Raw genomic sequence first — 24,053 nt, 5'->3', positions numbered from 1 at the left:
ATCACCTTTCAGTGTAACAGTAAGGTGAGCATGTCCATCCACTGTTAGACTGAAATGGCTGGCAGACATTTTAGTGTTCCATTCTGCTTCTCCCACAAGGAAAGCAGGGAGCAAACCAAATGGTTTAAAGCAGTGGTCCCCAGCCTTTCTATCACCGGGGACCCCTCAACGCCGGGGATCACTCAACGTCTTTTACTGAGGTCCGGTGGGGGGGTAGTTTACTCCTCTACTCTCAACCACTGCCCTAACGCTCTCTGATCGCTATGGTAATGTTTAAACATCCCTTCAAAATAAGATACAGACACGCCACAACAATGAACATAAGGAACATTTTATTTTCATGGAAATTTTAACTCCTGACAATGACAAATCAATGGGAACCCTGAGCTTGTTTCTCTGCAACGAGATAGTCCCATTTGGGAGTGATGGGAGACAATGACACCCGAAGTGTGTTGTAAAGGGCCAGGGGGGATGAAGTAAAGGGCTGGGGGGGGAGAAGGCGTCCTTCGCGGCCCCCCTCCAATTAGTCGAAGGACCACATGTGGTCCACGGCCCACAGGTTTGGAATCGCTAGTTTAAAGGGTTTGCATCCATTTAAACCTAACAGTTGGCGGATGGACCGACCTACTCAGCTGCTAGGTTTAAGTGGCCTAAACCCGAACAGGACAAAAGTTCAGGAAATGTTTAGGGAAGGCATGTCCCTGAACCTTGGTTCATTAAATTAATGAAAGAATTTGGCTCATGAATTGCTTTGTACTCATCTCAAGTTACCTGGGCTTTGTTCAAACATCACAATTAATCATGACTTATCTTAACTATGGTTAGTTGGGGAATTTAAGATTCATCTCACAGATTAATCAAATCCTGATTTCAGTTCCTTCTCTTTGTAACCTGGGAGGGCGGCACCAATAAAGAAGCCAGAATGCCTGCAGTTTTACATCTAATTAAATAATCATTAAAACTAAAGCAAGTTTTGATTGTGGGTTTTGAACCAGGTTTGATCTACCATAGCTAACCATTTTTAGTGGAATGATCTGTAATCAAACAAACCATGTTTCTATGTGCTGCCTGAATTCAGAATTACTCATTTGTAAAAATCATAATTATTGGTTATTTCCAGCCAGCTTTTTAACTCATTCTCCTCTTTAGTGCAGCTTGTCCCGCGTGGCTTTTGTCTATGCATAGTCCTTTTGGATGGTTAAATAGAATCCCCCCTTCCTCACTAGTGTCTTTTTACTGATCATGGTGATTTCTTTTGTATTGTGCTGCTTATACAGCAGTATCTATAGGAGGTTGCTAGCATTATCAGTGCTAATGAAAGTTTGACATCCCTATTGCACTGATATTAAACAAGGCATTATGCAAGTACTACATGGCTATGACTGCTATAGTACTATACAATTTGCATCCCATTGAGAACTGTTTTTGGAAATCAAGCTACTGCTATTCTTATTCTAAAGGGGTGGGGGAACCATAGGAACAGATCAAGGCTGTAGGGAACATGTTAGATGAATTCTGATTGTAAAGTGAACCTTACAAGAGACGTTCAGACTTTGGCTCACTTCTTGTTTTAACTTGAACCCTTGTGTTGTAGGAATATCTTGGACACTGCTGCATGAAATGGATTATCAGAAATACATCTCCATCAGACATGACTATATACTGCTCCCAGAAGATGCTCTGACCAATACAACCCGCCTGCGCTGGTGGCAGCCATTTGTGATTAACAATGGAATTGTGGTTTCAGGCTCTGATCGTGCTCAGTGGGCTCTAGATAATGTATTAATTGGAGGAGCAGAGATCAATCCCAGTCAGCTGGTTGATACATTTGATGACGGTAAGGAATTGTGCTGCAAGGAGACAAGAATTGTTGAACGTGATATGATTGGTCTTTCAAGTCCACACCTGAGCTTTCATTTAAACCATGTATAGAAAGAGAGCTATTATTATTAGAAATTAAAAAACAATATAATTGTGTTTACTAGAGTTGTAGGAAAATTATTAAAATGATTGTATTCTTATTATAAGAGCCTCTTGTGGCGCAGAGTGGTAAGGCAGCATTCATGCAGTTGAAGCTCTGCCCATGAGGCTGGGAGTTCAATCCCAGCAGCCGGCTCAGGGTTGACTCAGCCTTCCATCCTTCCGAGGTCGGTAAAATGAGTACCCAGCTTGCTGGGGGGGGTAAATGGTAATGACTGAGGAAGGCACTGGCAAACCACCCCGTATTGAGTCTGCCATGAAAACGCTAGAGTGCGTCACCCCAAGGGTCAGAAATGACCCAGTGCTTGCATAGGGGATACATTTACCTTTACCTTTATTCTTATTATAAAATCCAAGAGGAATTATAAGCAACTTACATAGGTTTCGATTGTTCTACCTTATATCAAAATGGAGTCATTTTTAAGTAGATTTCTATTTTTCAAAAAAGAACAGAAAGAAATAAAATTGTCATCATTAGTACATCATATTAATTATACACACTATAATAACAAAATATTAAGAATATCTTTCTTCTAATTCATCTTCAGCTATCTATTTAAATAGTTCAAATAGGGGGCCCATTTTCTTGAAAGGCTTCTTCATTTTTCCCGTTGACCATCAGTGTCAGTTTTGCCATTTTGGCCAGATCCGCCAGCTTATTCAGCCAGTCTTCTATCGATGGCAATTCTTGTACCTTCCATTTTCTAGCCATTACTAATCTGGCTGCCGTCGTCACGCAAAAAAATAATCCTCTGGTACATGTCAGGAGGCACTGCGGTGGTAAACTTAATAACATATACTCTGGCTTCATTGGAAAATTAAGACCCCACACTTTCTGCATAATAGTATGAACTTTGGCCCACATTTATATACTTTATCACATTTTCACCACACATAATAAAACGAATCCACTTTGTCTGAACATTTCCAACATTTGTTATTACAATTTTTTGCAATTTTGGCAATCACTTTCGGTGTTACATACCACCTATAAAACATTTTATACCAGTTTTCCCTGAGAATTTGGCTATTAGGAATTCTAGACCATATATATTCCCATTGTTCGATTGTCATTTTAACACCATTTGTAGTTTATGACAATGCCATAGCTGACACCAAAGATCAGCAAGGTAAAATATATTCTAGGTGTAATGACAGCGGTATAGTTAGATAATTTTAGTCTCTGGACTAAATGGTCTTATCCTCCTCCCCCCTAATGTTGTTGTGTATTACATCATTTTCTGGAAAGGAGGAGCAAAAAATGACGAGCCTGTCAACCAAGTAGGGTTTCATAGGAGTATGTTTTTATATAACCATTGCATGTGTTTCACATTATAGTCACATGATAGCATGGTCATTTAAAGTGGACTCTAGTGAAAACATGGGCAAATACTACCAATCCATTTTAAAAGTTTTCATGAAGGTGGGTTAGGAACAAATAATCTGAATTTCCCTGCTTCTCATGCTAGACTGAATGTAGCACCAATGTCTCTGCAGATGTGGAGTGTCATAGAGCTTTGATATTTTCTCACACCAGATTTTTTTAAAAGATCAAATGAATGAAAAGTCTGCATTAAACTATTGAAGTTTAACGTCGGAACAAACAAGAATGGTGCAATCAAATTAGACAGTTCTATTACACGATGCCTAAAAGACCAAACTGTGCAGCACTAACCTCACCTCATCTAAAAATATGAAATTGTCTTCAGAAACTCATCTCAGGTTCAGCAGGGCTTATTCCCACATACTCTTGGGAATAAGCCCTGTTAAGCATGCATAATATCAGGATGGAAGTGTCTCTAAGCAGCCATCTCAGTCTCAATCCCTTCCCCTCCTGCTCCATTTGACATTAAAATGGGTGTGCCATATAGGCTTGTTATGGAAAGTGCTCATTATTATAAGCACTCATAATCCATGGAACAAGCCTATGCAATGGGCCCATTTAGAACATTTAGAGTATGATGCCAGTAGTAGGCATTATCACAGGTATTTAAGCTAAACAGTGGCTTGGATCGAGCCAGTTTTTTCACTCAGTCTCAACCAATTCATCTCCGGAGACTACATACATCCCAAATGATTTTTTTTTAATGTGGATTCTCTGATTATCAGCCTTTTTGAGTAGTCGAAGATGACATCTTCCATTTTCACCAGAAGAAAACCTGACTGGATCCAACCTGGTAGAATTCTGGCATCTAGTTTAAAGGGGGGAAAATCCTTGGGATATCAGAACACTTCAGGTGTACATGGCACATTGTCTCCTACAGCAGTTCCACTGGGGGAAAAAAACATTTCTGCTATTTGTTTTCCTGCACACACAAGAATATCCCCTTTCTCCTACAGTGTGTTGCTGATTCAGCTTGGACCATGTGATGTGCATGCCAAGAAAATGGCAAACCCTTCTGCATCCCAAAGTCCAACATGTTTAACTTTGGTGAGGCACTTCCTTCCTGTCCACTTCAGAAGAGGCAAACTCCCTAATCCCAGCAATAGTTAGCCTTACATTGACAGCCAATATTGTGTTGTGGGAAAACTCCAAAAGTAAGACAGGCTACAGCTGGCTGTGAGTGAATGTCCATATCTTCTCACCAGCCATCTGCTGGCCTCTCTGTAAGATTTTCCTATGCAGCTGGACCACATTACATGAAATGCTGGATGTTGCATAAATAAGCTCCCATGAGTTCTTTCTTCTTTAAAAGCTTCTAAAGAAGGCATTCATTCTCTCCCCCCCCCCCACAAAAAAAACCCCAATGTCTCCCAGTGTCTCATGCAAGTATCAGGCAACTGGAAAATGTCCAAAATGTAGGGAGGTCTTAGAAGCTCCTGAGTGAGCTGCAGCCCCAGACATTGGACACACTGTGGTCTAGGATACCATTGTGGCAGCAGCAAACCATCCATATATGAATATTTGATTATTGTATCATCAGCTTGTCTTTCCAAACTACTTTAGAACTTCACTATGTACATTTCAGTAATTGTGTCTAATTGATATTAATAGAAGGCATTTCCCATGAAGAAAACTGGAGCTTCTATCCAAATGCAGTCAGAACTGCAGGATTCTGTGGCAACCCTTCATTTCATCTCTATTGGCCCAATAAGAAGAAGGACCAGACGCCCAATATCCTGTCCTCCAGGGAACTCATTGTCCAGCCAGGATATATGATGCAATTCAAAGTAAGAATCTTCTTCCCTTTCCAAGTTAAACATTAACTCTGATTTTATTATTCAACGGACAACTGATTCATTTAGAAATTCTGACAGGCATTTCAAAGTTTGGGAACCATATCAGTGCATCAGTCAGTAGCCCCAAACTGGCATGAATACATATCTTGTTTCTTTGCAAGTTTCAGCTAGAGGAAAAGGCAGTTTTCTTGCTGCAGCCTTGTCACCATGTCTAAAGCAGGACTTCTTTATGGCGTTAGTACCATAGCTGGCCCATGATAAATTAAAACTCAGGTAAATATAGGTTTGTCTGCTCAGAAATTTCAGATCTGTGCATGCCATGGCATGTCAGAAGGAGTGCTAAGAAGATATTATTCAACTCATGAGAGATGGAAGAAAAAAAAAGAAGGTAAAATTATAATATGCTTTTTAATTGTTTCAGATTGTGGTTGGCTGTGAAGCAATGTCTTGCGGAGACCTCCATTCAGTATTGCTGGAATACACCAAGGATGCTCGGTAAATTTCAAAATATGTGGCCACAATGGAGATAATTCATCAGCATGAAGATATTTCTCTTTTTGTTACAAAATCACTTCTATGAACATATAAAGACACTTCTATAAATATATTTTTAGAGCTAAAGAGAAGTCATATGTATAAATGCATTATGTCCTTCACACAAGCACATCCCCACAGGCTAGTTGGGACTAAGATACTAGCCAGTTAAGAGAACATTTGGGCTGATTCACACTTGCAGATACATACTTTAAGGACTTATTGTCTGTCTTCACCGTTTGCAAGTGATGAGAAGCAAAGGAAAGGCTCCTTCTTTTTTCCTTTGTGGTGGCCACCCAAGCAGGTTAACCCTGGAGACTGCAATAACCACATTAAAACCACATAATAACCACATTTAAAGAATTAAATCATCAGGCATAACCTCTGATCCCCACAGTCCCCTGGCCTTTCCAGGTTTGCTTATATTAAATGCTCCCATGGACTGTGGTGGGAAAGAGAAAATCTACTTGATGGTGGAGGACATAACCCTTCACCTTTTGAACCCAAGTAGATGAGATGCTAGGAGATCCCAGACCTTTTTCTCTTCTAAAATCAGGCATGTAGGGACCCAAAGCAGACTGGGGCTGTGAGGGGAGGGGAGTTTAAACGTTCCCCTCATGCTGTATACTGATCTAAAGTGGCCAAAGGAAATCTCTGTTTGCCCTGTCAGGGGTGCATTGAGGTACTCACATAAATCTAATACAGTTGAAGAATTTATTTTGAAAATATGAACATTTCCATAATTTGGGGTGGGTATTTCAACTTTTTCTATTATTCTTTTCAGCTGCTGTTTCAATACCCTTTTCTTTTGTTTCTCCCAGGTCAGATTCCTGGCAGCTCGTCCAGACACAGTGTCTCCCCTCCTCTTCCAACAGTGTTGGCTGCTCCCCATTTCAGTTCCATGAAGCCACAATCTATAACTCTGTCAACAGCTCTACTTGGAAAAGAATAACAATCCAGTTGCCTGACCATGTCTCTTCCAGGTAAGCTAACAAAAGGTCATCTTTCTGTGTTGCTATCGAAGGTCATCTGTTTTGACGGGACTGGTTAGTGGAATGGAAGAAGAGATCATTTAAGGCAGCACATTCTCTCTGCTAGTACCGATTATTCTGGATACATTCCCTCTTAGTGAAAATAAATTGGGCCTGCCACAAAACACCTACAAGAGTGAGAGTTTGTACAAATAAGATGCTTGGTTATTTCTGATGAGCTGGGAGAAGAAAATATATGATTTTTAATGCCCTGCAGATTCCATAGCCCATTGAAACAGGCTGAAAAATATTGTTACCTTAATGCTCAGAATATCACAGCTGCAAGCATGAATAAACTTTCTGGTTGCTACTCATTGTCTAAAATGGCTATACCGTTCACTAGTTTGATGTGTACAATGTTATGATTCTGAATACTGACATGAGAGGCCTCTTTCATTTGTAGCGCAACTCAGTTCCGGTGGATTCAAAAGGGAGAAGAACCAGAAAAACAAAGCTGGGCTATAGATCACGTATACATTGGAGAAGCTTGCCCCAAACTCTGTAGTGGCCATGGATACTGTACAACTGGAGCCATTTGCATTTGTGATGAAGGATACCAAGGTCTCATTCCATTTTTATTCAAAACTAGCTTATGTTAAATAATTCTAGATGAAGCAAAAAAGAGTGCCTGCAATTTACTATGCCTTTCTTTACACCTATGTCTGAAGCAATATGCTATGGCTCCTGGATAAAGTCAGCATTAGAATGCTCAACTGGGCCGGAAAAATTATGACCATTGAGCTCACCATTCACTTGTCAGTAATTATGTACTACATAGTGCCCCAAACAGGTGCTGAAAATAGGGCTCTCCTATCACCCCAAGAGGCAAAAATCAGACTAGTAAGGAAGGCACAGGTTTGTATTGATTTTGTAATTGATGTGGTTAATTTCAAATGGCTAACCTCCTTCGGGGCCTGAAAAGGCACAATGCGGGGTAATGCAGGGTTCGTACTTGGATCAGAGACCACCAAGGACATTCAGTGCTGCTATGCAAAAGCAGGCAATGGCAGATCACCTCTATTAGTTTCTCATTTTGAAAACCCTGTAAGATCACCATAAGTCAGCTGATCAGCACTTTCCACCACCACCACAGTGATTCTAGCAACACCAAAACTAGTGAACAGCCCTCAAACCTCCATACAGGCAATTAAATCAGTAAAATGTTTATGAGAACAGGTATGTCTAAAGCTGGTGCTGAAATCTTTTTAAACTCTTTTTTTTATGAGCCAGTGTGGTATAGTGGTTAAGAGCAGCATACTCTAATCTGGAAATTCAGGACTGATTCCCTAGTTCTCCACAAGCAGCCAGCTGGGTGACCTTGACCTGGCCACTGGGGAGGCCCCCCTTTTGCGCCGATATTCCCCCCTGGGGAAGCCTTCTATTTGATGACCCCTGTAGACTGGCCCTTGCAGGGTCCATCACATGTCACAATGCCCCTGGCTGATGCTCGGCCAGGGGCATCCAATGATGTCCCAAGAGCCAGAGCACATGGCACCCCATGATGCTGCCCCCCACTGCCTGTCTGACCCTGTCATGGAGGTTGGACTAGATGAACCTGGAGGTCCCTGCCATTTCTGTGCTTATGTGACCAGTGCCTACAGCATACATCATGGGGTTGGACTAGATGACCCAAGGAGGTCCCTGCCAGCTATGTGCTCTTGCAACAAACCATAGCTGTTTGTAGCCTAATCCTCCACAAGCAGCCAGCTGGGTGACTTTGGGTTTGTCACTGTTCTCTTAGAGCTATTCTTGCAGAGCAGTTCTCTCAGAGAACTCTCAGAAGAAGAAGAGAAAAGAGCTGGTACCCTACTTTTTACTACCCAAAAGAGTCTCAAAGCAGTTTAAAATGGTTTATGCTTCCTCTCCTCCTGTGAGGTAGTTGAGGCTGAGAGAGCTCTAAGAGAACTTTGATTGGCCCAAGGTCACCCAGTTGGCTGCATGTGGAAGAGTGAAGAATCAAACCTGCATCTCCAGATCTCGGATCTCTTAACCACTACACCGAGCTGGCTCAGTCTCACCTACCTCATAGGGTATCTGTTGTGGGGGAGGAAAGGAAAGGTATTTGTAAGCCACTTTGGAACTTCTTCAGATAGGCCCATTATACACGGGCCATAAGGCCCGCGCTGGCGGTCACAGCGCTTTGGTTAAAATCACCGAGAACGCATGCTGCCGCCACCAGTGTGGACGCCTCCCGGCCCAGGGCTTCGGAAGACCTGTGTTAAGCGAACGTGAGATCTTCCGGAGCTTCCGAGCATAATCGGCATAATCTGCAGTGCCGGGCCTGTCGGGCTGCCCAGCCTCGACCTGTGGTGTCCCTTAAGGGACACTGCACGCCCCTGTGGGCTCCGTGGTGGCACAGAGCTGGCAGGGGTGACCCCCGCTTCCCCTGGCCCTTCTCCACCTCCCCCCAGCCACGCCGCTGCACTTACCACGGCCGGGCCTTATAGCCCCGGCGTAAAGCGTGCGCACGCGCGCTATGCAGGGGCAACCCAACATGCCCCGCTCCCGTGTGTTCACGGGAAACAGCGGGGAATTGTCCCCCACCGCAACGGCACGGCACCAGCACACAGAAGCTGGTGCCGTGCATAAAAGGCCATAGTGAAAAGTGGAGTATAAAAAAACAGCTTTTCTTCTTCTTCTTTATACCAGACTAGTATTGAGTAAAAAAGGGGTTCCACAACAGGGGCACATCATCAGGAAGACCCTGTCTTTTGCCACAGCTCACTTCACTGCCTGCTGGTCATTATACCCACAGCCTCCCAATAAGGTCAACAGTACCCAGACTGGGAGGGTGAAGGCTCCCTGCCTGCTGCGGTCCCAATCCAGATCAGGGCCCATCCACCAGAGACATGAGTTCTCAATAGGAAACTCAGAGCTGGTGTGTGACAGACTGATCCCAAGTCAAGCCAGGAAGCTAAGACACAAGTCAAAAATTGTCATGTGCATTTTCCCTAAATTGTATCTTCAAAGGTGTTCTAAAGTGGCAAGACAAAAAACTCCTAGTAAGCCTTACTATCCACAGTTTTCACATTGCTTCCATCTGAACTCAAAAAAACATGTTAACGCCTAACTTCTTAAATCATTAAAACATATATTCTTAGCTACAGTAGTTCAATGATTGTCAGTGTTACAATTCTGATGATTTTCATTTTGATTATTTTTTTAGGTGATGACTGCTCTGTTTTCAGCCATGAACTTCCAAGTTATATTAAAGATAATTTTGAATCAGCAAGAGTTACCGAAATAAATTGGGAAACGATTCAAGGTGGAGTTATAGGGAATGGCTGTGGACAGCTGGCACCCTATGCCCATGGGGACTCTCTGTATTTTAATGGATGTCAGATAAGGCAAGCTATAAGTAAGCCCCTGGATTTGACCCGAGCAAGGTAATTTTGTCCTACCATGAATGTGAAAAGCTGCTTTTAAAGAGCATGTGAGAAAATGTGTGCCGTACAGATAGCGACTGCATTCAGGGAATTAGCAGTGGGGATGAACAGAGAACACAGTGAGCAATACAACTTCAGGGATTATTAGAAGCATAGTATTATTGACCATACCAACTGTGTTCTTGGCAGGCCGGAGCTGGAGAAATTCTTGACCATAAAATATTTTTCAGGAGTTCATTTATAACATAAGAATTTAGTTTTAAGAGTCAAGTAATTTATTATACAGTCCAAGACCATCAGAATTTTAAGAGAGGCCCTCTAAAATGGAAGGTAGGGCTTTTGTGGAGTCCTGCTTCTATGAACTAGTACTGGACGATAGCCAGGTTTACTGGAGCCTGCATTGCTACTGTTGGACGCCATCTAACTGCACTGCGCTGCTCAGGATCCAGTCTGTCAGCGGATCACACATGCATGAGGGCGTTTGGACCTCTTAAAAAAACAGCCATGTTCCGGAAAAAGCGTTAGCTTCCACAAATATTAGGAGGTGGTGATCTGATTTGCTTATGGCACAGATTTTTACTCTTTGGCATGGAGAGATTCCCATCTTGCCATGTCCTACCTCTGAAGATGCCAGCCACACTTTCTGGAAAAATGCCAAGGACTAAAACTAACAGACCACAGCCCAGAATACCCACAACAGCCAGTTAACTCTGGCCATGAAAGTCCTCAGCAATTAAAAGATTTTAAAATGTGCCTTTTACTAGGCATGGTTGCTGTTGCTGTTTGGGAATGGTTTTGTTTCTTCCTTCTGATTTCCTCTTTTTATGCCACCATCCTTTCTCGTTTTTCCCTCCAGCAAAATAATGTTTGTTTTGCAAATCGGAAGCCTTTCGCAAACGGACAGCTGCAACACTAATCTGAGTGATCCAAACACTGTGGACAAGGCGGTGTTGCTTCAGTACAGTGTAAATAATGGAATTGCATGGCAGGTCATTGCTCAGCATCAACCAAAGGACTTTATACAAGCCCAAAGAGTGTCTTACAATGTACCCCTGTAAGTGCTTAATCATCTCATGCCTTTTCTCAAGGCAGAAAACCTTGGAAAAATAATCATTGATTAAAATGGGGAGGAGGGGAGTTTTCCAAAACTGAACAGGTCTTGGAGGATATAACTATAAATTATTGCTGATATACTGATATTTTAATTATTAAGTATCTAAATCCTTTCTTTAAATTTGATATGGGAGGAAAGAAACATCATCACAACAGAATATTTGTTTTTAAGGAATACAGTCTAAGCAAAAATTATGTGGCTGAGAATTCACCCATAATTTTTTCGGAAGATTGGAGTCCAGTAGCACCTTTAATACCAACAAAGATTTATTCAAGGCGTGAGCTTTTGAGTGCAAGCACTCTTCCTCAGACTATGATCTTCTTACATGACAGGGAATATATAGCCTGTCATGTAAGAAGATCATAGTCTGAGGAAGGGTGCTTGCACTCGAAAGCTCATGCCTTGAATAAATCTTTGTTGGTCTTAAAGGTGCTACTGGACTCTGATTTTATTGTGCTACAGACCAACACGGCTAATTTGAATTTTTCCGGAAAATAACATTTTTGAAGCTTATGGGAAAGTATGCAACAAACTCTGTTTGTTTTAGTGACTGCTATGAAGGCAAACAAAACTTTGATGTTTGGCAGCAAATTCTCTCTGATGTGCAAAGGGGAGGGGGATGTCAGGGTGCTTTACCTCCCCCCCCCCACCTCTTTTCTCTTGCTCCTCACCCAGGTGCTTAGCCATAAACTCACTCTAAATTGAAGGTCCCCAGTAAAGAGGAGAAAAATATTTGGACGGAAGGCCTACAGTGGCCATCTGCTTCTTCTCTCCTGCAAATATCCTTTACCTTCACATGCATATCAGAAAAGCCTGGATTGCAACCCCAGGTTTGCTGTTTTATCCCTCAAACAAGCACCATATCAGAACTGAAACCTCTGTTCTAAACATTTGAGTTGAAGTGCCACAGCAAGTCTGCATATCTAAACTAGGCTCTGCACATAGTTTCACCATCCACAGCAATTGCTGAGTAACAGCCAACTTGTCCATTGTTGCTCTTATGGACTGCTTCTGGAAATTATTCTTCTGATAGCCAGACTAGGCCATACATCTGCCAAAAACTGGGTTGAGGTTCCCCAGCCTGTTTTACACACAGATGTGATGATGGGGAACTAATGCTCCAAACTTTTCAGAGCCTGATTTGGCTCCGTAGTGCAGTGTGGGGAGGGAAGAAATGTCAGCCTTCCCTACATGACATTTTCCAGAATGGCTGTGGGGGAGCCATATTTGTCCTACTGTGGGGTTCCAACACACCTGTTGGGAGTTGTAGTATATGACTGCACTGGTATTCCGAAGAAGTAAAGGCTTCACAAGGGCACCTGGAGCCCAGGTTGACACCTTATCAGCTTCAGCAAGCCTTAAAAAGCCACCTCACGGAAAAGCCCATTTATACAATAAGGCTGCTTGAAGTAGCCTTGCAATTCACAATACTGGCAAACCACGCATTTGGCTTTTCTTTCGGATGTGTTTGTTTGTGAATCACCAAATACATTTTAAATTGGAATAGAATGTCGTATCCAGATAAAAGAGACAGACTGCAAGAGTTGGAAATGTCATTGAATCCTCACTGTACATTCCTCGTTTGTGGATAATTTGTAATGGGCACCCTGGTTGGAGCTTGTTTGCTGCTTAAACTACCTACTTTGTCTCTTGTCCCAGGGAGGCACGAATGAAGGGAGTGTTGCTTCGCTGGTGGCAACCCCGTCACAATGGCACAGGCCATGACCAGTGGGCACTGGACCACGTAGAAGTTGTTCAGTGAGTATAAAGAATAATCTCCTGTGGCTCCTGCTCCATTTTGGAAAAAACTGATATTGATGCAGCATGGTACAAAGGTTAAATGTATTATGCCTGTGTAAATCCCCCACCAACACACCTCCATCTTTAAAACATCCTTCCCTGGCCAAAGAGTTCAGCTGCAGGGCAAAAGAGCTTTGGAATGCTCATGTATGTAACCATGAGTGCCTTGTGCTTTGTCTGTCCACAAGGATGTGTGTAGTGCAGTCAACCATTAAGCTGGCTCATGAAGCAAATTTGCATTCTTTTCAGTACAAAGCAAAATAGTAAATGCGTGTTTAGTGCAGAGTCATAGTGGGTTGGACCCTGTGGCCTTTGAGCAAGTACAAGATGCTTGCAGAAGGGGATATTTTCCTTCCTTCCACTTCCCCAAGCAGCCCTGTATCCCACCCCACCCCCACACCCCAAATGCCAGGAGTTGAGGGAAAGTCAGGGACAAAATCCCCAAAGGCTTGGGAATTGTGATAAGGCCAAGGGCATGGATAAATTCACTCCCATCTTCCCCTACTGCTGACATTGGAAATACAGTGGAATAAACTTCCTGTTCATAGAAGAGGGAGGAGGGGCAATTTCACTCACTCCCCTTTTGCATCCTGCTTGCCCCTGGTTCCTCATGGTATTCTAGCCACAAGTCTCCTTTGACCCAGCTCTTTGGAGGTCATGGGAAGGCAGGGAAAGCACCTTCCACTTACAGCTTGTCTGATCCTGCCCACTGTAGTGAGTTGGCCTTCAACATTAACAGCTAATATCTTAACACTCCCGGGTTTCTATTTAGCAAGCAGGATACCATGAGTAACTATATCCTTGCTCTGTTGATTCCCCCCCCCCTTGACTAAAGTGGGCCCCACTTCCTGAATAACCAGTTCATGCTGTATTCATCACAGAACGATGATCTGATTTTTCTCTAAATTTGGTTCCTGTAGAACTGAAATACTAGTATCATGACGGGCTGGGACTCATCGCTACAGTGGTTGGCTGAGAGAGGTGTGCCTTCCCAATAGATAGGTTCCAATGTTATTCTACTGAAAGCGTTTCAAGAGTTAGCTTGTTGGAAATCAGAGCTTGAATAAATCCACTTTGATTAGCTCTTCAACTATTGTTTTTAAAATTAATGTTTAAATTAGGGCTGAATGTACTAACAGGTATTATTTTTGACTTCGTGATGATCTTTCCCTGGGAAAGATATGATTGCACTGTTGATTCAGTTATTGTCCTCAATCCAGCTAAAGTTAGTTGTGGCTATAATCCCATTAAAACAAATGCATCAAATTAGTTAAAATTAATTTAAATCTCACTGAAATCAATTGGATTTTGCTATGACTAACTTCAGCCAGATTAGGAACATTATATTGAGACACTGATCCAAAATGTAAAAATAAATACATAATTAATTTCTTGGGATAATCTGTTATCATTACTAAATGGTAACTGTGCATATGCTAATATTTTAATTAAGCCATTGTTGATTGGTTTATAATTGATTGACTATAAAATTGTACTTTATTGACAGCCCTAATTTAATGACAATAACTACTCCAATGACTTCTTCTCTAGTTAGTCTTGCTTTGTTTGGCAGTGAAAGGCACCTGTTTGCATGGCATCCACACTTACCCCAAATTCCAGTTTTCACCCAACGCTGTCCATGTTTGCACTCGCCTGCCTTTTAATTTTTGACAGACTTCTCTGAGCTCTGCCTCCATAACCTTGAAATTTAAGTTTGGTCCCAACCCTCCCCTTCAAGAGTGAAATCTTTAAAGAGAATAATCGAAAGAGTGGGAAAACAAAGCCTTCATATTATAGCACAGGAAAGATATTTCTAACTATTTATTTAGATTTATATGCCTGTTTTGCTGTACGTAGGGTAAGGAGCTCTAGGCTCTTGGAGATCTGGGCACAGAGTCTGGAGAAGGAAAGTTTGGGGAAGGGAAGTTACCACAGAGGAGTATAATAACTCAGTGGAGTATGATGCCACATGAAGGTTGGCGACCATAGCAGGACAGGCTCTCAGTAGTTCACAAGCAGTTTTTAAAAATCCACCTATAAAAATATTCAAATAAATCAGTTACAAAAAATAAAATGTTTTGAACCATTGTTAAATCCATAAAGAAGTCAATCTTTGAAGCGCCAGCCACCCACAGAAATGAATACATGGCTGAATAGACTCAAGAAGCAGATTAACATGCTGTAGTAAATCATATACATCTGTCTGCTAGTTCATCAACAGGGTGACCAGATGCAAAAGGGCTTCCTGTACTGTTAATTAAAGAATGCCAGTAGGTGTTTGTTTTTCCTATGGCTGTTTGATAGGCTAGAATGCCAACATTCCCCTATCTATACAACTGTCCCTGACTGCCTTTGAATGTATTTAATCTGCCTGTTGGCATACAGTTTCAGCACACTGTATACATAAGCAATCTGGGGTTTACATGCACTCAGTCTGCAGTAAGAACCGTAACTCGGATATTTAAGTAAATAAATGTATACAGCTCAGTTGCATGATTTATCTGGTGCTAAAAGGGAGGTCAGACTAAAGATTGTATATGCACAATCAAAATAAATAAATAAATAAACAATTAGGGTTCATGGACAAATCTGAGGTAGCTACAAATTCAGCATCCCAGTGGAAAATGTGTTTCTTCAATGTTTATCACACACACACATACTGCATAATAAATGAGCCAATTCAGAAGTATTGATAGAGTATTTGGCTTGGAAGATTTCTTCCTGGATCAAAGAAAAGGGCCTTCTGGAATAAAGGCATCTTTGGTGTCGCAAGTTTGGTGTAGTGGTTAGGAGTGCGGACTTCTAATTTGGCGATCCGGGTTCGTTCTGCACTCCCCCACATGCAGCCAGCTGGGTGACCTTGGGCTCACCACGGTGCTGATAAAGCTGTTCTGACCAAGTAATATCAGGGCTCTCTCAGCCTCACCTACATCACAGGGTGTCTGTTGTGGGGAGAGGAAAGGGAAGGCGACTGTAAGCCGCTTTGAGCCTCCTTCGGGTAGAGAAAAGCGGCATATAAGAACCAACTCTTCTTCTTCTTCTTCTTCTCCTTCCTTCCTTCCTTCCTTCCTTCCTTCCTTCCTTCCTTCCTTCCTTCCTTCCTTCCTTTCTTTCTTTCCAGGGATTTTTTTGGGGGGAGATGTTGGGGTCTTTCTGCGTTCCTGTAATTCTCAGAATAGTTTAGCTCAACTTTGCGTTCCCTTTGCATGTCCGTTCTTCCCCAAGCAAAGCATACAGTGGAACTGCACCCTTTGGTTGGCATGCACATTTTGAGTACCCATTTCTTTGTGAAAAGAACAAACCTTTACGCATTTACTAAGAAACTGTGAGCTCTGGCCAAATGTTGGTAATAGTTGGGGCTTGTCTCCATCTGGCATATTTGTGACTAGCCTCATCAGAAGCTGGGAATAGTCTCAAAAAACTCTTTCTGCAGTTTTCCTTTATGATGAATAATAACTTTATAATTTTGTGGTTAATATTTCCATGACTACCAGCACCATGCTGTTCATAATTAAGATAATTTAATAATACATAAATTATTTGTAAAGGTTTTATTGCAAAGAAACGTCATGCTTTTTTAAACTTGCAGTATTTTGATTTAACTGTGCTTTCTACAAGTAACAAAGTGCATTCATTTGGCAGTCTCTCCTTTGCTTTGTCTGTTCTGTAGAAAGCCATTTTATGCGTGTAGCTGAGGGACGAAGATATCTAGCACAAAAAAGAATTTTTTAAAATATTGCATAATTATAGTTTCCCTCATTATTTATGTCCAGCTTTCAGTGTAATGCAGATTATAATTTCAGTATTATTTATAATGTTTACAAAAATATTTGAAATATGAAAATAATCATACAAACTTCTTTTAAAAGCAGAAAGTAATTTGTTCAATTTTTATTTTCAAAAGAGATGAAAAATCCTATATTGCCTCTAAACCTCATCAGGCTTTTATGACTAATCACAGTGCTGCATGCATTGAAATACATTTTCTAATTTGTGTTGTATTTCATTATTTGCTGTCATTGGTTTTACACTAGAGTAAGGTAAGTAATTTCACTAACACAGTACAGGTACAGCCATTGTACTTCTTAAGTTATCAATTCATTCACTTTGCTGATTCTGGTATTGTTATATAAAACTGAAACAATTTAGGTTCAGTTATATCCTTATAGCATGTTAAATGTGAAATGCAGTTTCCTCTGGAGAGTCTAAGCCTATCATTCTGGCTTGTTCAGTGCCTGCACATTTGCAGTCAGTCTAAATGTTGCAAATTGGCAATTCAAGGCGTTTTGTCACCCTGAACACCATTACCTCCTCAGCCTGTGCCACAGGAACTTGTGTTGTACTTGGCCAGCAGTGGAACAAGCCCAGGAGAGAATTCCAGTCCCCTCCCATACTGGTGATGGCTGGGAGCAAACAGACCCCTGGAGATGTATCAGCATCATTGGCATGGCAATGCTGTAGTCGGCCATTGGAACAGTTGGGCCAAGAAACATCTGTGAGATGTTGATAGAACCCACATTTATATCCACAGCAGTTTGACTGTTTCAAAAGACAAACACAAGAGACTCAACCAGAGCAGTTCCTAATGTACAAATAGAGCACAGAAGAAAGGAGTGTTTGAATTGGTCTCTCGCCATCCATTTCCAGTTCATCTAGGCAGTTAGATAATAATGTATTAATAATAAATAATCCAATGCGAACCATCCGTTGCACAGGGAGTCTAGCTGGTGATGGAATGAGTGAGTCCCGTGTTGAAGAAATGACACGTCTGATGATACAATGTGCTTCCCCAATCTTACTCAGGATAATGTTAACTCATTTGCAGACCAGGTGGGTCTGAATTGCTGAGCTGTTCCAAAATATTAGTGACTGGTCTGAATCCTGTTTTTGACTGGCAAGAATTGACCTTTCTCTTGCTGATTTTCAGGACCTTTGGTTTGGCAGGAAATCTTGCCTGCTAAACCGATAGGTAGGATTACATACGTTTTTGGTTCAAAATCATGCTGAAAAGGCCCATGGCATTAAGTCTCCTTGGAATTCAGCAGCTTGTCACTGATTGTGAGTTCCACTAAAATAGGAAACCTGCACCTGGAACTAAAGTTGTTCTTTACCTGAAAAAACATCCACTGTAACCCATTATTTGTCTGTTGGTTACACCATTAAAAACACTATCGTTATTTGGATATATATTAAAGTAATGCAAAGGTTTTTATTTTCTTCCTAAACTGAATCCAGTAAGGACTGCTCTTGTACAACAAGAGCAGAAGCCAGACAATGTGGACCTAAATGCCTGTTGACATCAATGGCACACAATAAAATGTACATTCAATTGATGTTGCTAGACTTTAGACAAGAGACTTTTCTCTGAATTGCTGCAGGGCATCTCTAATATTGTGTGTGTGCTAAGTGCCATCAGTCTCTTTCGACTTGTGGCAACCCTATAAATTAAGATTCTCCAAAATATCCTATTGTTAGCAGCCATTCTCAGATCTTCTTAACTGAGGGCTGTGACTTCCTTTATTGAGTCAATCAATTTCATGTAAGGTCTTCTTTTCCTGCTGCCTTCAACTTTTCTCAGTAGTATTGTCTTTTCCAGTGACTCTAATTTTCTCATAATCTTGCTAAAATACAATAGCCCCAGTTTAACCATTTTAGCTTCTAGGGAAAGTTCAGGCTAGATTAAGTCTAGGACCCACTTATTTGTCTTTTTGGCAGTCCACGGTATCCCTAAAAACTCTCCTCTAACACCACATTTTAAAGGAACCTAACTTCTTCCTGTCAACTTTCATCATTGTCCAACTTTCACACATATATTGGAATGGGGAATACTGTGGCACAAATTAATTTGATTTTGGTCACCAGCAACAACACACAATCTCCCTTTTGGTTAATGATAGAGCCAAGGAATAGCAAATGTTGAACAATTTAAATTTCTTCATAATCAACAAAGTGTGTAATTCCCCAACAGTCATTACTTTGGTCTTATTGATGTTCAGTTGTAATCCTGCTTTGACACTTTCTACTTTAACCTTCATTAGTAGTTGTTCCAAGTCTTCATTCCTTTCTGTCAGTAATGTGGTGTCATCTGCATTTCTCAAACTGTTAATGATCCTTCCATCAGTTTTCACTTCACCTTCATCCAAATCTAATCTAACTTTCCTTATGATGTGTTCTGCATACCGATTGAACAGATATGGAAATAAAATGCATCTTTGCCAATTCAAAACTGTTGTATTTCTCCATATTCTATCCTAATAGTGGTCTCTTGTCTGGAGTATAGATTGTGCATGAAAACAATCAAATGCTGTGGTATACACCACTCCTTTAAAGCTGTCTACAGCTTTTCATGATCCACACAGTCAAAAGCTTTGCTGTAATCAGTGAAATACAAGCTTTTCCAATTCTTTCATATGCTCCAGTAAATAATGTAAATTTGCAGTGTGGTTTCTAGTGCCGCTTCCTTTTCTGAATCCTATTTGAGCATCTGGCATTTCTCATTCCATATATGGTAATAGGTTTTGCTGTAAGATTTTGAGCATCATTTTACTTGAGTGAGAAATTAATGTGACAGTTTGAAAGTTGCTGCAATCTTTGACATCTTTTCTCAGAACTGGAATGCTAACTGAGTGTTTCCAACCTGTGAGCCATTATTTGCTTTACATATTAGCTGGCACAATCTTGTTAAGATGTTGATACACTTGGTTTCTGTGGCTTAGAATAGCTCCATTGATATCCCATCTGCTCCTGGTAACTTTTTTCTCCCAAATGCTCTTAGTGCAGCTGTCACTTCACTTTTTAAAACTATTGGTTCTTCTTCAAAAGATGCTTCTTGGAAGGAATCTGTCATTCTTTTATACTTTTCTACAGTTCTCTGTTGTCATATTATTTCATATAGTAATAGTATTGAATACAAGGTATTATTAGAATTTATATACATTATTGTATAAAACAATGGAAATACAGATTAATTAACTGATTCATGCAGCTCACAATCCATGTTCCTATTATATGCACTGAACAGTTTTGGAATTTCTTTTTGCATCCATTCATATCAACAAATAAAAGTCCTTTTGTCTTTAGTCCAGTTGCATCATTAAGAATAGTACTAGTTGTAGTTGTCCTCAGCTTTTCCCCAGTAGCTGGTGGAGTGCCATCTGACCCTGGAGTTTCCATCTTTCAGCACTTATAACTATTTTTCATTTTGGATTGTCTCATCATAGATTTTGAGGTAACTGTTTGAAGTGGTTTACCATTGTCTTTTTCTGTGCAATACTAGCCAGGTGAGATGTAGTGTCCACTGCTGTTGTCAATGAAGAATCTTCCGCCAATGTCACCTTTCATTCTCTTGTGCTGATGTGGCAATTGATCCCCCAAGGATAACCCACTACCAATCCCTTGGGATATCCTTACATAATACCCTTCCTGGGCAGCAAAAATCTGGCCACCATGGTGCATGTCCTGATAATGCCTAGGTCAGACTACTTCAATGCACTGTGTACCTGTGGCTACCCTTGAAGACTGCCCAGATTTTACAATTGGTAGAGAATGTTGCAGCAAGAACACTGGCTGGAGTGAGTCATGGGAACCATACCACTCCAGTTTTGTATTATTTACATGAGTTCTTATTTGCTTCTGGGCTCAGTTCTAAGTGCTGGTATTGACCTTTAAAGCCCTATACAGCTTGAGGCCAGCATACCTTAGCAACCTACCCGACTACTGCAGTCATCTTCAGAATCCCTGCTTTGAATATCCCTGCCACCTGAAGCTGTAGCTATCCCAAAAGACTCCTAGTTACTCAGTAGGAAAAGTCTTATTGCATTGCTAATATTACTATAACATAATTTTTTACAAACATCAGTAAATATATAAGACAACATATGGACTTGTAGAAGAATGCAGTCTTGTACACTTTGCTCTTGCTAACATGTATAACAGAAGGACGCTAAGGTTTTCTCTCCATCGTCTTTCCACTGAACAGCACTCGCAAACAAAATTACATGATGAATTTTTCACGGCAACATGGGCTCAGGCATTTCTACAGCAGAAGACGAAGGTCACTGAGGCGATACGCATGAAGAACACCTTTCTTTCTTTTCCTTCCCCACCATGTGATGTGTCGCTTTCCATTCTTTTGAGCTAGCACTGCAGTCTGGTTTTATCAGGACTTTTTTCTTAACGAATATCTTGAAAGCCTCCCATCAAGAGAGAGCGTCACACCACTTTTTTCGCACTGTGATAAGTCCAGAAGTGACTTATTTTCTCATAGGTAAATGTTTTTAATGTTGATGTGTCTGTGAAAAAAATTGTGATCTGTTGTAATGCAAGTTACAGAGTGGCAATATTGGGAATGAGCAACTGGCTCTGTTTTTGACCAGAAAGCAACAAACGAACAATCTAACATTTAAGCACAAAGACTGTTTCATATTTTGTCCAAATACTACCATATCAAGTACAATATTTAACATTCTTTGCCACATAAGTATTTAAATGTACTGCACTTCAGCTCTGTATCATATTTTCTATGATTAAGTTATCATTATTTGTCCTTTCCCTGTAATCTCTTCTGTGAAATGACATGTTGACACTGTATTTGACTTGTAACATTTTTGCTGCTGATTGTTGGGCTTCAAACAAGTCGAATGCTCTGCGTAACATAGATCCAAATGCCTAATCCATAAATTGCAGAAGTGGTTGTACAAGACTTTGATGTCCTTCATTTTTACCTTTGGATATGTCTGTCGCGTATTGTTGTTTTGTGGGCAGAAAAAATGCTTAACATTTAAACTTAAAAAAAAAAATTACACTGAGCAGCTGTGGATTTCCCCCTTCAAACAAAAGCCCCTGTTTTCCTTGTCCAAAAGTAAAACAATTATCCGTGGATGATTTACTTACAGTAACTGCCATTTGGTCTCTGTAGTAATGGAGTGATTTGTAAACAGTGAGCGTTTCTTCGTGTTTTTTTGTGATTTGTTTCTATTGCGGGTCATGTTTGTATTTCTGATAATGTTGTACCTACACCAGCGACATAAAAACGGACCCTACAGCCCTAAACTATATCATGACTAATTTAAAAATGTGTTTCACTCTACAGTGAACCAAGCTGAAATCCCATGCTTCAATAAAGATAATGTCAACAAATAATTTTTGTGGCACATTTTTTTCCTATTCTATTGAGAAAAGAAAATGATTACAAGCTGTGCACACCAGGGGAATTTATAAGAGTTGTTTTGGAAGAAGGAGCTGATATACCTGCTTCTGAGACAAACTGACTTTTGCATATATGTGCTCAGCACAAGAACAGCCTTACATTGTCAAATGATTTAGTTAGCTTATATGATAACACTTAGAACACCTCATGCATTTAGACCATCACATCATATTTCCTTCTACAGGGAAATAAATGAACTGAAGGGCTGCAGACCCACTCATTCAGCAGAAGACAATGAGATTTGATTTTCCACACAAAGGAGGAGGCCCACAAGCCCAAGGCACATTCTCAGCAGTGGGCCCACATGTTTGCTTTGTTGCTAAGCTGAAAAACATATGTGATAATGTGCAAATGGTTTGTCACATGGAGCTAAGCACTAACATTAGGTGCTCAAATGTATGGCTAGATTTTGAAAGCTAAAATAATGGAAGCCAGACAATGCATTCTCAGAGCATCTTAAGTAAATTCGGTAGGTTATTCCAGTAAGTCAAGTCTACCTATACATCTTGTTATTTTAAGTTAATGGGCTTCCAATGGGGGGATTGCCCTTGGACTGAGGTTACTGACCTGGAAATCTCTTAGAATTACAGCTAATATCCAGACTACAGAGATCAGTTCCTCTGGAGAAAATGGTAGCTTCAGAGCACAAACACTGTTGTATACCATAAATTCTGGTGAAATCCTTCCCCAAATTCTCTCCTTCACAGATACTTCCCCAAATCATTAAGGATTTCCCAGGTTGGAATCAGCAATCCTAACTGGGACTGAGAGCCAGTCTCAGCTGCTGAAACACAGAAATACAACAACAGCTATAAGTACCGTTATATAAAAACATATGCCAAGTACAAGTCATCAGTTCAACTCAATAGCTGCCTTGTCTCTTTTATAAGACCAATAAACCACTCTATCTATTGGCTGATACCAATAGCTACTGGAGTATATTATTATTCATGCTCCCAGCACTATCAAAACGAGTGCTCTATAAAACATGATAAACTTATCTGTTGATGAGATACCTTGACCCAATAAACTAGGAAGCTGGTTGACTTTACTATTTCAGTCTTTCGTAAAGTGTTTTGTATTATATACAGTGATGACAAGGAAGGTAGAATCACTACGAAATATGGCTTCTTTAAAAACATGAAACACTTGCCCTTCTGTGACCATTTTTCTGTTTATTTTGTTATGTAAGAAGGGCATAACCATTATTCAATCAAAGTATACTTGCCACCAAGCAAAGAATATTGCTGGAATAGTACTTGTCTTCTAAAGATCAGCACATTTAAAGACTTCTTAATGAATATTAGAGATATGGTGGACTTTTAAATCTTCTCCATGGGACCTGCTGTGTATTTTAGACCCCTGTGTGAGGATCAAACTTTATTGGGAATTCTGGGTGTTTTAGGGAACAAACTTTGGCAAGGGCTGGAATCCAAATATAGTGTCATAACTAGGACACGTTTATGTGGCTGTAGAAAACTACAGTACTGCCCCCCATGCATAACACTTGTTACATTTAGAGGCCAATTAGAACTCCACCACCCCACTGTTCCACACATGTTTGGGTTCTCTATCAGGGCCACGCAATGTAACTCAAGCAAAGGTTCTTCCATACTTGGCATGATTGATGGGACTTACTACCTTTTTATCCCAAGCTCAAGGTTGCTTACGTGATTTCTCCTCTTCCTCCATTTTAACCTCACAGCAAAAAAATAGCCTGCAAGATAGATTAGACTGAGAGTGTGACTGACCCAAAATCACCCTGAAAGCTTCATAAAAGACTGGGGACACAAACTAGTGTTTCCAAGATCCTAATCTAA

The 24,053-nt window shown here is 40.8% G+C and overlaps 1 protein-coding gene across 2 annotated transcripts in view; it reads left to right on the top strand.

The window, feature by feature from the left end:
• Window positions 1-22,166, top strand: part of RELN (reelin) — a 343,944-nt gene extending 321,778 nt beyond the window's left edge. For both annotated transcript variants that reach the window (XM_077338100.1, XM_077338101.1), the window contains 9 exons: window positions 1,595-1,837; window positions 4,976-5,151; window positions 5,582-5,655; window positions 6,516-6,677; window positions 7,129-7,286; window positions 9,892-10,111; window positions 10,968-11,165; window positions 12,885-12,983; window positions 21,004-22,166. In XM_077338100.1, the coding sequence (XP_077194215.1) occupies window positions 1,595-1,837; window positions 4,976-5,151; window positions 5,582-5,655; window positions 6,516-6,677; window positions 7,129-7,286; window positions 9,892-10,111; window positions 10,968-11,165; window positions 12,885-12,983; window positions 21,004-21,100 (1,427 nt within the window). In that variant the 3' untranslated portion in view covers window positions 21,101-22,166. The remainder of the gene's footprint in view (window positions 1-1,594; window positions 1,838-4,975; window positions 5,152-5,581; window positions 5,656-6,515; window positions 6,678-7,128; window positions 7,287-9,891; window positions 10,112-10,967; window positions 11,166-12,884; window positions 12,984-21,003) is intronic.
• The last annotated feature ends 1,887 nt before the right edge of the window (window positions 22,167-24,053 follow it).

Source organism: Paroedura picta, chromosome 5, assembly GCF_049243985.1.
Source record: "Paroedura picta isolate Pp20150507F chromosome 5, Ppicta_v3.0, whole genome shotgun sequence".
NCBI classification, from domain to species: Eukaryota; Metazoa; Chordata; class Lepidosauria; order Squamata; family Gekkonidae; genus Paroedura; species Paroedura picta.
Note: the sequence above shows the minus strand (reverse complement) of the source record. Positions and strands in the feature narration are given on the sequence as shown.